General features: G+C 40.1%; 1 protein-coding gene across 7 annotated transcripts in view; it reads right to left on the bottom strand.

Moving 5' to 3' along the window:
* Positions 1 to 15,513, bottom strand: part of PKP4 (plakophilin 4) — a 194,168-nt gene that overhangs the window by 76,885 nt on the left and 101,770 nt on the right. For 5 of the 7 annotated variants that reach the window (XM_024219089.2, XM_024219078.2, XM_024219096.2 and 2 more), the window contains 3 exons: positions 4,122 to 4,253; positions 3,835 to 4,025; positions 2,348 to 2,906 (listed from right to left, as the gene is read on the bottom strand). In XM_024219089.2, coding sequence (XP_024074857.1) covers positions 2,348 to 2,906; positions 3,835 to 4,025; positions 4,122 to 4,253 — 882 coding nt within the window. The remainder of the gene's footprint in view (positions 1 to 2,347; positions 2,907 to 3,834; positions 4,026 to 4,121; positions 4,254 to 15,513) is intronic. The other 2 variants (XM_024219072.1, XM_024219119.2) reach the window with 2 other exon arrangements.

Here is a 15,513-nt window from a genome sequence, read left to right as displayed (position 1 = left end):
TCCTAAGGGCTGTGCACGGCCATGGATCAATGTGTTTAAGGTGGTAAAACTGCTCACAGTACAAAGCTAAAACATGAATATTTGTACGGTACTTTGAAAAATGTAAAGTACAAGATAAATGCTAAGTATTATTACTATAAAGGATTACTATCACACTATAGGTTATCCAAATCCACTAAATTGTATTAATTTTGACTGCAAAATTTTCCAGGTCTACATGCTAAATACTGATTTTTGCCTTATCAGTTGGCAAATTATTATTAATCCTATGAAAAGGAAGGGGATGGAAAGGGGAAGCAGGTAGCCAATTCCTGCGGTGGCAGGGGGAACAGATTGGGGAGTGCCTGGTCTATCAGGGATAAAGAAAAATTAAACAAGCACTTTAATCTGCATTCACAGTGAAATAACATGATTTTCACTGCATGATCACACATGTGGCTCTTTTAGATGAAAATTAAGAGACAAGAAAGGGTAATATACAAGTACAACTTCAAGGTCTAAAGTAACTAACCTAACAAGCGGGAATTCTGCACCATTGTGCATGCCCAGAATTCATGTCCCCTGAAGATTTCTTTGCTTCCCTGCAGAAAAATGACTTTCTGACAGGGAAGAAAAGGGAAGCTGCAAGAGCAGTCACACACCACTCCCTTGCTGCGCAGGTACGTCATTTCAGGCACCTGGAGCAGCCAGCAGAGAGCTAAATCACCCCAGGGCTGAGGACACCCCAACCAGCGGCTCCTACCTTGAGATGGGATCAGCTGCTAGTCCCAGCTGGGCTGGAGGCAGGAGAGGACGGGACTTCCTCTTCCCTTGCAAGGAGTGGCTGGGGCCATGTCAGACCCACCCCCAGAAATCTCCCCCAGCTGCAGGAAGCTCAGCATCCTCCCCTGCTTCCTGCCCGCATCGCTCCTCAGCTGCAAGGGAGAGGTCACTGTACGGGGAGCTGCTCCCCCATCTGCCCAACCTCCATGCATCTGGATCTCTCATACCCAGACCCCCTACCAAGCCTGACCCTCACCCAGAACCCCCCTAGTCCGCCATGCCCAAACCCCATCCCATTGAACTTCAACCCCTGCATCTGGAGTCTCCCTGCACCCAGACCCCTGCCTCTGGACCCCCACCCCTGCATCCAGACCACCCCCCATTGAACTCCCTGTACTCAAACCCCCACCCTGACAAGCCTGAGCCCCCATATCCAGGCCCCCACATCCAGACCCCCAACTAGCTGCATCAGACCCCCACCCCACCAAGCCCCACTCCCCCAGCTCCCAGACCCCCTGCTGAGTCCCCCACACCCAGACCCCTCCACTGAGCCTCAACCACTTTCACTTGGAAGCCCCTGCAGAGTCCCATTTCCCCTGCACATGGAACCTCTGCAACGAGCCTCTGTGCATCCAGGTCCTCCCACACCTAGACTCCACACTGAACTACCTGCATCAGGACTGTCCCACACAGAATCCTCTCAACTCACACCTGAATCCCCCCCACACAGAGTCCCTCCACACTTGGATCCTGCCCGGTTGAGCCTGCGTGCCCCACATCTGGGGCAGGCCCAGGCCTTGTGCTGTGTCAGGGTTGGTTGCAGCCTCACTACTGAGTCCATGTCCTGGGGTGGGGAGGCTGGAGGGTGATCTCTCATCTTCGTACAGCCAGTGGCCTGTGTTCCCCATTGCCATGCTGGAGCCTCGGCATTTATTTATTGACAAATAAAACTTGCAGAATTTTGCATAAATTTTAAAATATTGTGTGCAGAATTTTAATTTTTTGGCACAGAATTTTTAATTTTTTGGTGCAGAATGCCCTCAGGAGTAACCTTCTCAAATAAACAGGTTCTACTTTTCAAGGCTGTATCTGAACTATGTCTACACATATAATAGCTGCTCCATTTGCCTACACCATCACCGTAATACTAATACTTAATTTGTTGTGAAGTGCTTTGAGATTCATGAGCTAATTTAAATGACTTTAAAACAAAGTTAGGTTTAATGTAAGATTACCTGCACCACTTGTAACTTTGTTTATAAGCTCTATATGTATTTAGATACAACTTGACTTCTAATACAGTCCATATTTTTTGGAACAATCTTGCAACTTCATCCAAGTTTTGAAAATAAAAGTTCAGAAAGCATGCTATGTTGTACATCACTATCATAATTTGTTGAATTCACAAATATGAATGCAATACACCATTTGATACACCAGCAATTATAATTTGTCTGAAGAACCTAGAATAATTGTTTTTTTTACACCACAGTGTTCAATTTGTATATTTATAACTGCATTACTGATTTTCTATGCATGAAAGTGTGCACGAAGTTTTAAGCAGTGTCTTTACCTTTTTACTAACCTGTAAGGCTATCTGGACGTGGTGGTACCATTCTCTCATAGATATCATATTGCTGTCCATACTGGTCAATGTCATGAATTGTTCTTTGTAATGTTGTTCCCAAATGCTGTGGAACTGCAGTCATGCCAGCGCGTTTTGGGGAAGAAGATCCCATCTGGGCTTGGGATGGAGAAGCTACTCTTGTCTGTGCATCAGTTAGGGCAAGAGGTGAGCCCACTCTGACAGATGTTTGGTATTGAGAAGTTCCTCCACTGGGGTTAGCTGCCTGCCTAGATGTGACTGAACCGATCCGCCGTACAGCTGCTGGTGAAGCAGGTCTCTGTGTTGTATAGGGAGATGTTGCTCGCTGTACAGGTAATGTAGTGGATGAATATGCGCTAGAAATAAGGGGTCGTGATTCAGTAACTGATGGAGAACCATAACCACTTCCTACAGAAGTTCTCAGTGACCCCCTTGAAGGAGAAACACCTGTGCTGATAACATAAGAAGGAGACTGTGCTCTGGATGGAACAGAACTAACACGTCTCATCGCTCGGTTGGCAGCAATATTTACGGAGGGCTATTTAAGAAGAAAAACAAAATGAGTTTTATTAATTTCAAATATTTTGGCTCTGTGATTATTTTCATTTTCTATTGAAACAGAAAAGCCATCGGAAAAAGCACATCATTCAATACAGTATAAAACTGACCACACAAGTAAGGATTAAATTTACAGTCTCTCTACTTCTTACATTTCCTTTATATTATGTCTTTCTCCCTGGGAAAACACATTAGTTGAATTCTTCACTTATTCTCCACCTCTTCTCCATCTAGAATGTTCCATAATATCAAATCAAAATATGAAGACTGATATCCCTCCATTCTGTACTTCTGAGTGCGTCTCTGCTTCTTTTTTTGTTAACATACTAACATTTGTTCACCCCCAGTTCTAGTAACTAATTAGTGTTGAATCCTATCTGTAGTTATATATATAGTTCTATTATAAAAGAGATAAAACTGAAAGAAAGTAGGACTGGTACCAGTCTGTGATTCAAGAAAGAGCTGAAAAAACAAAGGGTAGCAGAAGGAGATAAAACAACCATTGCCTGTCTTTAACATAAGACTTAAACAGAGGCATAAATCTATGATTAAGATTTTTGTCTTCCCTAAAGTTAAATTGCTTCAATTGCGGTTTTATCGAGTTAGGATACAAATAATGTACTCTTTTGCCTGCTGTACTTAGAAGAGTTTATTGGGTTTCAGTTACAATGAATTACCAACACTGGATGTATAATAATTTTAGTAAATAAATACTCTTCTGGCTGTCTACCACTTAGATTACTATTTACCCAGAAAAATGTTACTATTTCATTAATTTGAAATGTTTCAAAGGAACTTTATTAATTCTTGCCTATAATAAAAAATCTAGAACTAGCCATATATTTGTGTTCAAAATGTATTTCAGAGCAACAACTAAGCTGCAAAAATGCATTTGCTATGTTGCGTACCTGAACTAAAGTTTGTCCTTCAGCCCGTGAGTTTCTCACCAAATGATTACTAGTGGTTCCAGTAAGTGAATGCTGCTGTCTATTTTCTGACTTGCCCAAGTTCTGGCTGTTATGGAAACTGCTTACTTCCTGGTAACCACTGTCAGAATAAGAATTCATTTGTGTTGAACTTCTTGAGTTACCTACTGACCCTGCAGATATAAAACCAGTATAAGAAAAAAAGCTATTACACAATTCTGACACAATAAAGAAATAAACTTCCAGTATTTAAAATGAGTACAACAGACCCTCACTTTCATGGAGAGATGTCTGTTCTGGTGAGCAGAGGTTCCCTTGTTCTGGCTCTGTTCTAACCTGGTAAGTATTGATATGGACACTGTCGGACACTCTGGGTTTGCTTACATCTGTAGTTGGCACATCTGAAAGCAGAGTTCAATTAGTTAAAGCTAATGTTGCTTATATAACTGACAGTACTTTTCTAGTACTTTGCTATTGTCTTATACACCACCTGTTACAAAGAACTTAGATGCTATATAATAGGAGAGGCACAGTTCCATTGGTATGTCAGTACCAACTAATCACATGCAATTTATCTGAACCTTACACATGAGAAGCTCTTCAAGCTAGTTTCTTACATTTCTGAAGGTGGTATAAAATTTTGAGTTTTGTTATACTTCCCCTGCCTATTTTGATGCAAAATGCAGATTCATATCTCACAACTATGCAGCGTATTATTTAAGATGTGATTCTACTATGCAGTGACTGCAAAAATGGCACCTTCTAACTGAATGGATATCTACACTAGCACTTTTGTTGGTAAAACTTTTGTTAAGTTGGGGTGTGAAAAAAATACCCTCTCCCCCCTACCAGCATAAGTTTCATCGACAGAAGCTCTGGCGTGGAAAGCGCTACGTTGCTGGGAGATGCCCTACCGGTGACATAGCTACTGCTGTACATTGAGGGTGATTTAATCATGTTGACAGAGGAGCTCTCTCCTGTTGGCAAAGAGCAGCTACATGGGACACCTTACAGCAGAGCAGCTGCAGTGGTACAGCTGTAAGGTCTCTGGTGTAGATATAGCCTTATTCTCTGTGTGTGTCAATCTGCAGATTGTAGTGCAAAATAAGTTTTTATTTGTTAACTCCTTTATCACTACAGGACCAACACAATTAAAAGGCTGTCTGAATTATATTCCTACTTTTGCATCACCAACATAAATGTTTACAAAGTCATTTATGCACATAAAAATCAGTTGAGTAAAATGAGCCTACACAAGTGCCTCTAAGAACCTAATTTGGCTTGAATAACCTTTATTATTATGAATGATAATGTCTAAAGGAAAGAATCCAGCTTTACTTTCAGATCCCAATTTGAGATTGCAGAACAGAGTTCAAAAAACTATGTTTACATGTAAACTTTCACATTTGATAAGAATCATTGACACACAGCAAACATGAAAACCTATGACTATATTTTTAGTTACATTTCAGATCAGAACCATACTGTCTACCATAAATCGGTGAAAAATCTGAAACAATCCTTGAACAACTTTCCTTATTATGTCTATTTTCTTCTGAGCACACAAGCGGTTTTGTCATTGAATGGTGCTTTACAAAAGATGTGTTACTAGTGTTGATTATAGTATTTTAACAAGAAAATAGAGCATTAAAATTTTAGTTTGGGAAATCTATCTTATGTAAGAATTACATTGACTTTAATACATAAAGAAAAGGTGTGTGTAATTTCAGCCTTACACTATTCCTTCAAATAATTCCTTCATTACATCAATTTGGTTTTTTTTAAATTCTATTTGCATGACAAACTTATACTTCCAGTTTTGAGCAGCATAAGACCTTTTGTTCTGTAGATCTATCATTTTTGCCCCTATTTTTCACTCATGTGATCAGTTATCATTATAACAATATTCTCTCCTGCCAAAAAAGTACATGGCTCCATTAAATGACAGGCAAAGTGGAGAGGGTGCTCACATCTACAAGGGGGTATCCATTCCGACATAAATAAACATCTATAGTTACACCTAAACCCAAATTTATTCTGTTTTGTTGTGCAGATATTAGATGCTGAGACAATCACTAGTTCCTCTTCTGGGATCAGTTTTACTGTTTTGTATTTTCAAGAGAAAATAATCTCTGCAGATATATTTCAATAACAAGTTTCAAGTAGTATGTTTTCATTCCTTCAGAAGTGATTTTGCTACCAATAAATGGATTTTACAAGATGCCAACAACCCCGTTAGATAAATTTCATTTAAGATGGTTGCTGAATGGCTTCAAGATGTCAATGAATATTTTACATTCAATAAAGATGATTTCTCCCAAAATATTGGATGCTTTGCTTTCATTATCTAAAAGTTTTTCAAGACCAGAGACAAATGTAGATGAGGTTTAAATGTGTAATGGGGTGTCAAATAAGAGGGACATTTTTAACCTATGAATATGGTTTCTGAAATGTTGGGCATCCAGACATTCATGAGGCTGGCAACCAAGATGCAGACACCTTCTGTGACAGAGTGGGATATGTCTAGGTCAAACCACTGTGATCTCCATGTTGTAGTACTAAACCCATGTTGAACCTTGCACGAGGCAAGGTTATTATGATGTATTCCAGAAAGCCACCGTGCCCAAGAAAGATGCTTGACATCTCCTTGAAGGATGATCTCAGAAGTCATCAACAAGACAATAATTGAGGGCATTGACTCTGATTGTCCTTCAATTACCAGCCCATAACCATGAAACAATCTACTCCCTACACACAAGGCTGACTGGGAGAAGGGGCTGGAGTTTCCTCGACCTGGAGACTATATTTAAGGAAAAAGTGCTTCTCGGGGCAGAAGGGTGGAAGACAAATCCATTGCAACATGCAAGATGACTGGGCTGGAGAGTCAGAAGGCAGGCAGGAGGAATTATGCCTAGCCAGTAATGCTAACAAGAATGCAGATTCAAAGAAGGGGGAGATCAGTCTTAGGAGCCCGGGTCAGGCAGTGGTTGGAGCTTAGGACTTTTATTATTTTTCAAAGATCTGTAACTCTCTAGTGCTTAAGAGTAAAGTGACTGTAGTTAAGAAATTCCTTTGCTAGGCCTGTGTTCCTTGCACTCATGTCACATTGTTCCCAAAGAGGTTAAATTAGGAGCCAGAGTGCCCAGAGCTAGGTAGAACTTCAAGGGAGTGTGTGTAAGCAACTAGGAGTATTGTGAGGTCTGAGGAACTGCATTTAGGGACTAGAGCAGCTGGACTGTGGCATCCCACATTTCAAAGGGCTCACACAAGAAATCTGTGCCTGGGAATGTGGCCTAGAGAGACAAGAGCTACAAACCAGTGACTAGACTCTACCCAGATCCAGCTAACTTAGAAGCACAAGCATATTTGTGTTCACTTACTACATACTAGTGACTGGCCAAAGGGGGACTGGGGCCAGTTGCAATAGACACAAGTAACTAGTTCTGGCTTCTGTCAAGGAAATGTCCCTGCACATTCACATTTATGGGATCTGAGACCCAGTGCCCACTGAACTTCAGGAATCTTTGAGAAGGCAATGCTATCATATGAACTCAGTATTGCAGATCTAAATGTTTGGACCTGAGATTCCTTTACTCCATTCAGGGCCAGCTCTAGGCACCAGAAAACCAAGCACATGCTTGGGGCAGCACAATTTCAGGGGCGGCAAAAAACCTAGAGCCGGCCCTGACTCCATTAACTTTAATTTAAGCATGTGTGTAGTCACCATATACTTAAATGTTTTGCTGGACAGGGGCCAGAGTGTTCAGTACCTTGCAGTATCAAGCCCCAAAAGAAGATGCAGGAAGCCAAGGAAATAACCAGTATGGTTAAACTGCAAGGTTCAAGTCAAATTGGTATCCCTGAGAAAATGGAAATCCAGTCAAAAAGGTATATATAAAGCAAATAGCTGAAGAGAATAAAACAAAGAATTTTTTTAAGTACCTTCAGAAGCAAGCAACTTATGAAAGAATTGATAAGTTGACTGAACTACCAGGAAAAAAAATGAGCAATTGACAACGGTAATAACAATGCAGAGAAGTAAAATTATTTAATTGCATCAGTCTTCAGAGCGGAGGGTGTTTGGGAGACACCTAACCTGGACTTATTCATTTCAGATAATAAAGCTGAGATAATTTCAGAAATGGTGATATTAAAAGAGATGATGCTAGAACACTCTGGTAAAGAACAACCATTTCTGAGGACTAGATAGTATGTACCCAAGAGTTCTGAAGTAATTTAAGAATGAAGTGGTTGAATTGCTAATAATAATAAGGAATCACTTAAAAATTGGCTTCTATACCAGAGGTTAGAGAGCAGCAAACGTTGTAATTGAATTTTATAAAGGTGCTAGAGTGGTTCTGGAAATGACACGAGTGAGTTTTATTTCAGTATCAAGTAAATTTCATTTAAAAAAATTAAAAATAGAATTATAATACACATAGATGAAGAGATGATATGGACAAACCAGCTGGGCTTCTGTGAAGGAAATTTGTGCTTCTCTCTAATCTACAATTTTTTAACTATCTAGAATTTTAAAGTGAATAACTTTGTTATAAGTTATTTTGACTTTCAAAAAAAATTGACTGTCTTAAGAAGCCATTAAGAAAAATTAGTTAATTATGGGTGAGAAAGTACTGTTACTGATTAGAATATGGATTAGAGACAAAACAGAATATTTAGAAATAGTCAGTTATCATCACTATGGTTGACGAAATTCAGGGCGATCCAATTCAAGGCACGTTAGTTCACAGTATTCCTAACACTCATGCACAATGAAGGCTCCTACATTAACTGTAATCACTCAGAAAAAAAAAGACCTGTGTGTCATGTGGACTTCTGCTCAGTGCTCCTCCTTGGTCAAAAGAGAAAAAAAAAAATCTTAGGACATATAAAGAATGGGATAAAAAAGTAACAATGAACATATTTTGTCAGTGATGCTTCCTCAACTAGAATGTTGTGTCAAGTTCTGTTTACCTGGTCTCAGAAAGATATAGCAGAAATAGAAGTGGTCCCCAAATGGGCAATGAAAATGATCAGTTTAGAACAGGGGCTCTCAAACTCTGGGTCTGGACCTCAAAGTGGGTCCCAACCCTGTTTTAATGGGGTTGCCAGGGTTTCCTTAGACTTTCTGGGCCCCGGGGCTAAAGCCAAAGCCCGAGCTCCACTGTCTGGGACCGAAGCCCAAGCCCTGGGCCTTTTGGCTTTGGCTTTGGTCTCCCTTCCCCCTCCCGCCAGGAGAGGTGGGGTTTGGGCTTTGGATCCTCCACCCTTACCTGGGGCGATGAGGCTAAGTGCATAATGCCGGCTATATTGCCAGTGCCATTACATTTTTAAATTAATTTGTTTGTTAAATACTTCAGTAATCTTGTTTCTCTTACTTCTGGCATCCCAAGCCATAACTGAAGACTATCTCTGAAAAGGCCATTTTAGGATCCCATGAATATTCTGAAAATATATATAGATTTGGACCTATGCCTTGTAAGGCTACAGGTTATTCGGAAATACAGTAGGTGATATTTGATCTTTGTTTTTGTTTTTTTAAAAGATAGCCTGGTAAAATCTTTAAGGTATTTTGACATGCTATTTTATCACTTTATTTTGTCTCATATTGTAATTTGTTAAAAATGTATAAACTTCAAATAAGAACACAAAACAGAAAGCCATTATTCAAAGAATAATCTCCAACTGGATACCGGTATTACTACAGAAGCTGCATACTTATGAGACAAGGACCCCTCCTGCCTATTTTACTGCAGTAGCTAGATTCTTGGTTTGGAAGGACCTGACCATCTTGGTGCCATGTCTGAAGCACCACTTTTTTCTGTGCTATTATCAGACTGTCTACTTCATTGAAGATTGGTTTTGTGAAAGGTATTTCCATGAGGATTGCTAAGAAAGACAATGAAAATACAGGATTAACCACTGTGGGAAAAATTCATGTTAATTTTGCCAAATGCAGCAGTGTATATTTCCCCTTCTCACACCTAGCATGAGGTCATAATTTGTTATTTTATTATTAAATATTTATATTGCAATAGCATCTCAAGGATTGGGGTGCTGGACAAACAAAGTTGCTGTTCGCTGCCATGAAGAGCTTATGATTTAAGATGATAAGGGGCATAAAGATGGGAAAGCGAAGGATACAGTTCTACACACACACACACACACACACACACACACACACACACACACACACACCCCACACACACAAATTATAAACAGAGAAAATATGCCCAGTTGCTCCTCAACTAAGCTATCATTAATTTATTGATTTCTTGTAAGTGTCATGTCAGAGGTGGATATTGAGATGACAGTTGGAAGGGAAAATAATGTAGTGATCTTAGAGATAAGTACAGGGAGGTCTTCCCATTCCTAAAAAGAACTGCAGAAGACTGCATGAAGAGGAGTGTGTGTGCAAATGCACGTGTAGCTGACAAAAGGGCAGACAAGGCTGGAAAAGACAAGGAAGTGGGGAAATATGTTATAAAAAGCAATGCAAGACAAGTGGTAGAGCACAATTTGAAGGGTCTTGAAGGAAATAGAAATTAATGTCATGAATCAGGATAGGTCAATGGAGGAATTCAATGGAACAGGTGATGTCAGAGCAATGGATGAAGAGGATGGGCTCAGTAGCTGTGTTCTGAATAATTTGGAGGGGCCAATAGGAGTCTCAAGGAGGCTGAAGAGGAAGCAGGTACAGTAATCATGACAAGAGATAAGGGCTCGGATGAGAGTTTTGCCTGGCAGCACAGAAAGAAAGAGATCTTAGAAATACTATAGGGGAAAAAATGCAAGTTCTCGACATAACCTAGATGTGCAAGACAAATTGAAGGTGACCTCTAGTTTATGGTCTTAGGATACAGGGACAATGTTTTTGTGTGTTCAACTGCAACAGAAAATGGAGGAATGAGTGGGGTTTTGGAGGAAAGATTAAGCGTCATGTTAACGTTGATGGAAAATAGAGGTGCATTAGAATGGAGAGAAACAGAAATGTCAGTAATCAGTGTAGAAATGATAGGTGAGACATAACTGTGTGAGATCACCCAGACAGGGGAACCAGAGATAGAGCCCCGAGAAGCAGAGGTCAGGTAAGAGTTTTAAGAATGAGGTACCTAGTAAGAGGCTAGGATTGTGGACAGGGGACTCTAAGTCTGGATAAATGCTGTTTAGCAAGGAATATAGCAGAACTACAGGAGAGAAAAAGTTAGTAGTTGAGAAAGTCCACCTGGTCAAAAGATTTTCTTTCAGAGGCATTTACTAGCACAGGAGCATTGATAAGAAGTAAATCTCTGGAGTGAGCCAAAGTTTGGGCCTGGAGACTGAGATGGGAGAGACGAGGAGGGAGTGCTTAAGGAAATATTTTAATTTGGTTTAAAAAAAAAAATCAAAATTTTATGTGACAGCTAAAGGTAACGCAACTTCTCCCAAGCCCTGATAAAGGACTAACCAGGTATGTTAAACTGGTGGTACTCACGATGGAAAACAGATGAGGTATGAAAGCAACTGCTATTACAAAGTGCTTCAAATGACAGCTCTAAAACACAAGCAGAGTTTATTTGTGCCTAAACTTATGAAGCAAAAAAGAAACACGTTGAGTTTTACTGGCACCTAGATCTAAACAAAATATCAAATGCCTCAATAATTGTGCAAGCAACCGTAAAAGAAAATCCACATTACAAACTGTACTCCCTAATTTGCCTCTATGAGCAGGAGGTGTTCAATATCTTTCAAATTATAGATTAAAAAACAATTAACATTTCCTACTAACTGCTGACAAATTCATAAGATTGGTTAGTCAATCAACACAATTACTTGATGGAAGAACATTTTTAGGTCAGAAACATCTGGGTTATTATGACAGTGCAATCAATTCACTATAGCAACTATTATGACCATGTTATAAGTAGAATTGACATGAAGTGCTATTACATCTAATCATTTCAATATGAATGTTGCACAGAATACAGGATAATATATGGATGTTGAAATGTCTCCCTCCTACAGCTCTTTCAACATTGTCTGGATGACTGATTATGAGAGATCAATATTATTAACAGCCTTGAGTAATAAGTTTGCATGGATAGAACGCTACATTTAAATTATTGTACATTTGTCTCTAACAACCATTTTAATCTTTAATTTTACTTTCTTTTTGTCTCAGAACAAGACAAGGAGTGCCATCTATATAATATCAATGGACTGTACTAGATCAATTTCAATTGACAACAATAACCTTCACTATTTGAGGAGACACAGAGGAAGAATGAAGAGGGAATCAAAATGGCTTGTGCAGTGATACACAGGCATTACTATGATGGGGATCAGAATCAACACTTAGCATCAGTCCCACATTCCTCACCTAGAAAATACTGACAGTTGTGATAAAAACTGGAAGATCCGTAAGGCTTTGAAAGGAGTTCTGGGTGTTGGCAGGAATGCACAATAAAATGGTTTGTTCCCTCTCTAGCTTTTTGTGTTACCATAAATCATGAGAACCAAAGCCCTCAATAGCTTTTTATACATGATTGCTGATCTAATATTGTATTTATGAGCATCTGCAAAACAACATACTTCATGTTATAGCTCTGTTATAAATTCTCTACAGTGGTACTGGTGCATAAAGAACTTTCATTTAAGTTCACATCTTATCATGTGCTGATATCTTTCTCTGTTGTAAATTACTAACTTCAGAGGAAAAAAGAAAAAATGATTTAAGGTGGTGTTCTCATTTATCTTTAACTTCAGTATTTTTTTTTTCAGGTCTTGGTCTGTAAAGCATCCTGTGCTGACAAATCTTCAAAATAAAGCTTAATAGTAAAAATATAAGTAAGCACAATCTATCATAGTGCTATTACTGCTTCAATTTAAAGGTAAACAATGTTAAATAAGACTTTTACATCAATTTACATTATAAGTAAATGATACAATTTGTTGTAATATATATTATTTCATTATTACTCAGGCTCAGCAATTGCTCTAGATCAGTGGTCCACAAACTTTTTCAGTCGTGCCCCTCTTGAGAACCGTGGTCAGGAGCCAGGGCTGTGGCTGGGAGCGGGGCTATGGCTGGGAGCGGGAGCGGGGCTGGGGCCGTGGCCAGGAGCGGGGCTGGGGCCGCGGTAAGGAGTGGAGTCGTGGTTGGGGCCGTGGCCAGGAGCAGAACCGCAGCTGGGAGTGGGGCCGGGAACTGGTGGTCGATGCTGGAGCTGCGCCTGTGGTCGGGAGCAGACAGGGCCAGAGCAGAGCTGCGCCCTGCCGCCCCTCCCCCAGAACATTCCTCCATGCCTCCTTCCCTCCTGGGGGGGGGCAGAGGGGCACGCACCCCACAGTTTGGGGACCACTGCTCTCGATGATCCCTATTTAACAAACAATATCAGCAGCACAATATAGAAGGATGCGGGCATCCTCCTGAGTCAGCTTCAGCGAGATTTTAAATTGAGCATAATATTAGGGGAATCGCATGCAGCAGAAGCTCTGTACGCCTAGGCTCCTGCACAAGGCATAGAAGTAAGGATCACTTAGAGTCTCTCTGACGCTCCAGCTATTACTGCTGTGGATACACCACTTTGATAAGTGCAACCCTCACTCCGGGACATGGAGGAAGAGAAAAAGTCAGAAAGATGGAAAGATATATACAAATGGAAGGAGATTTGAGGGATTAGAAAAATAGAAAAAGATAGAAGACAAACTAGGGCAGAACTGCTTTAAGGGAAGTCATGGAGACAAACAATGACTGAGAAGAAATTTGCTATATGAGAAAATTGAGGAGGAAAAGAGACAACTAAGACGTGCATGTGTGTGTTTGTGTGGAACACAGAGGAGGAGATGAGGACAGGACAAAGAAGAATGAAACCTATCAAGTGACATCTCCTTTTTCAGCTATGGAGAGATACTGGAACATTAGATAAACAAGCAAAATGGGATAAAAAGTTAACAACAGAAAATATGAAAGGGAATAAGAGAAGGAAAAGTTAAATTTCTGATGACTTTCAGGACAAAAATTAAAGCTTCCTCCAATTAAAACTTCTCGTAAATTCAGTTTTTCACTTATCTCATCTCCCTCATCCCCTCCTTAAATTGGGGGAGATATATAGGAAGGTTCATATAAAACCACATCTAACTTCTTGCCAGACCACAGAAGACACTAAAAGTTGGATTCTGATGTACTGAGTATAACAAGGTTAGAAACTTATTTGCTATCCTGTAGAAAGTGTTCTAAGAATGCCCATAAGCACTTCCATGTTCCATAAAAGTAATTGAAAAAAACAAAACCTAGGCTGTAGCAAGTATCAGCTTTGTTTTTTGGTTTGTTTTTAATATTATATGCCTTCCACAAATCACCTAGGCAGACAAACTGATTACCAGGACTACAGTTTAAAGTAATTACAGTGGTGTAAATACTAAGATCTTAAATCTACTCTATAAAAGGAAAAAAGAGGGAAAAGACCACAATCTTAATTCAGAGTTGAGAGGGACACATCTTGTGAGAAGCACTGTGAGAAAAAGTAAAGCCCATTTTCCTCATTTTATGACTTGCTTATTAGCACCCAACCTGAGAAAGGGCATAAACAAAAGGGAAGTCTGAGGGTCTTATAATTAAGTATAAGCCAAAGGAGGGGAAAAGGTTACTTTGTTCACTTCATAAGAAATTACATTCTGTGATGTCTCAATGTCTGGTTTAACTTTCTTTAGTAAACCCAGGAGGCAAAGGTCTTTATTTTTTCCTATTTTCATGCAAAGGAAAAAAACAGAAAACAACATATGTTCTCTAGTATATTCTCTGAAATGATCTTGTGGCAGGAAACTGTTTTTGAAAGCATTGTCTAGATATGTCCCATTGGCAAATTGCTTCCTGAAAACCTATCACAGTAAGGAAATACAAACCAAAGTCAATTTACCTTTAAATTACACAATAAAATCTTGATTTCACACTTCTGGCATTACATTTGTCACCATGGTTATTTTAATGTCACACACACAAGACTGAGTTTATTGCAAGGAAGATTAGAAAAACATGGAAGCATATTCAATTATTACTATTTATATAGACAAAAAAAAAGTTACCTACGTTCCGTAACTGTTGTTCTTCTAGAGGTGTTGCTCATGTCCATTCCATGTAGGTATGTGCGCACCGTGTGCACTATCGTCAGAAGGTTTTTCCCCTAGTGGTACCCGTTGGGTTGGCTGTGGAGCCCCCTGGAGTGGCGCCTTCATGGCTATGTATATAGGTCCCTGCCAACCCACCGCCTCTTCAGTTTCTTCTTGCCAGATACTCTGACAGAGGGGAGGCAGGTGGGTCTTGGAATGGACATGACCAACACATCTCAAAGAACAACAGTTACGAAAGGTAGGTAACCATTTTTTCTTCTTCTAGTGATTGCGCATGTCAATTCCAAGTAGGTGACTCCCAAGCAGTACCCAGAGGAGGGGTCGGAGTTCACCAAGTTGCAGATTGCAGCACTGCTCTACCAAATGAGGCATCGTCTCTAGCCTGCTGTGTGATGGCGTACCACGATGTAAAGGTGTGAATAGACTATCAGGTTGACACCCTGCAGATATCATGAACGGGGACCTCCGCTAGGAACGCTGCAGATGAAGCTTGCGCTCTTGTGGAGTGTGCTGTCAATTTTGGGGCTGGTATTTTTGCCAGTCATAGCATGT

The sequence above is a fragment of the Terrapene carolina genome, unplaced genomic scaffold, assembly GCF_002925995.2.
Source record: "Terrapene carolina triunguis isolate 2854851 unplaced genomic scaffold, T_m_triunguis-2.0 Scaffold62, whole genome shotgun sequence".
Lineage (NCBI taxonomy): Eukaryota > Metazoa > Chordata > Testudines > Emydidae > Terrapene > Terrapene triunguis.
The sequence above is the reverse complement of the archived record's forward strand: the minus strand, read 5'-3'. Positions and strand labels throughout refer to the sequence as shown.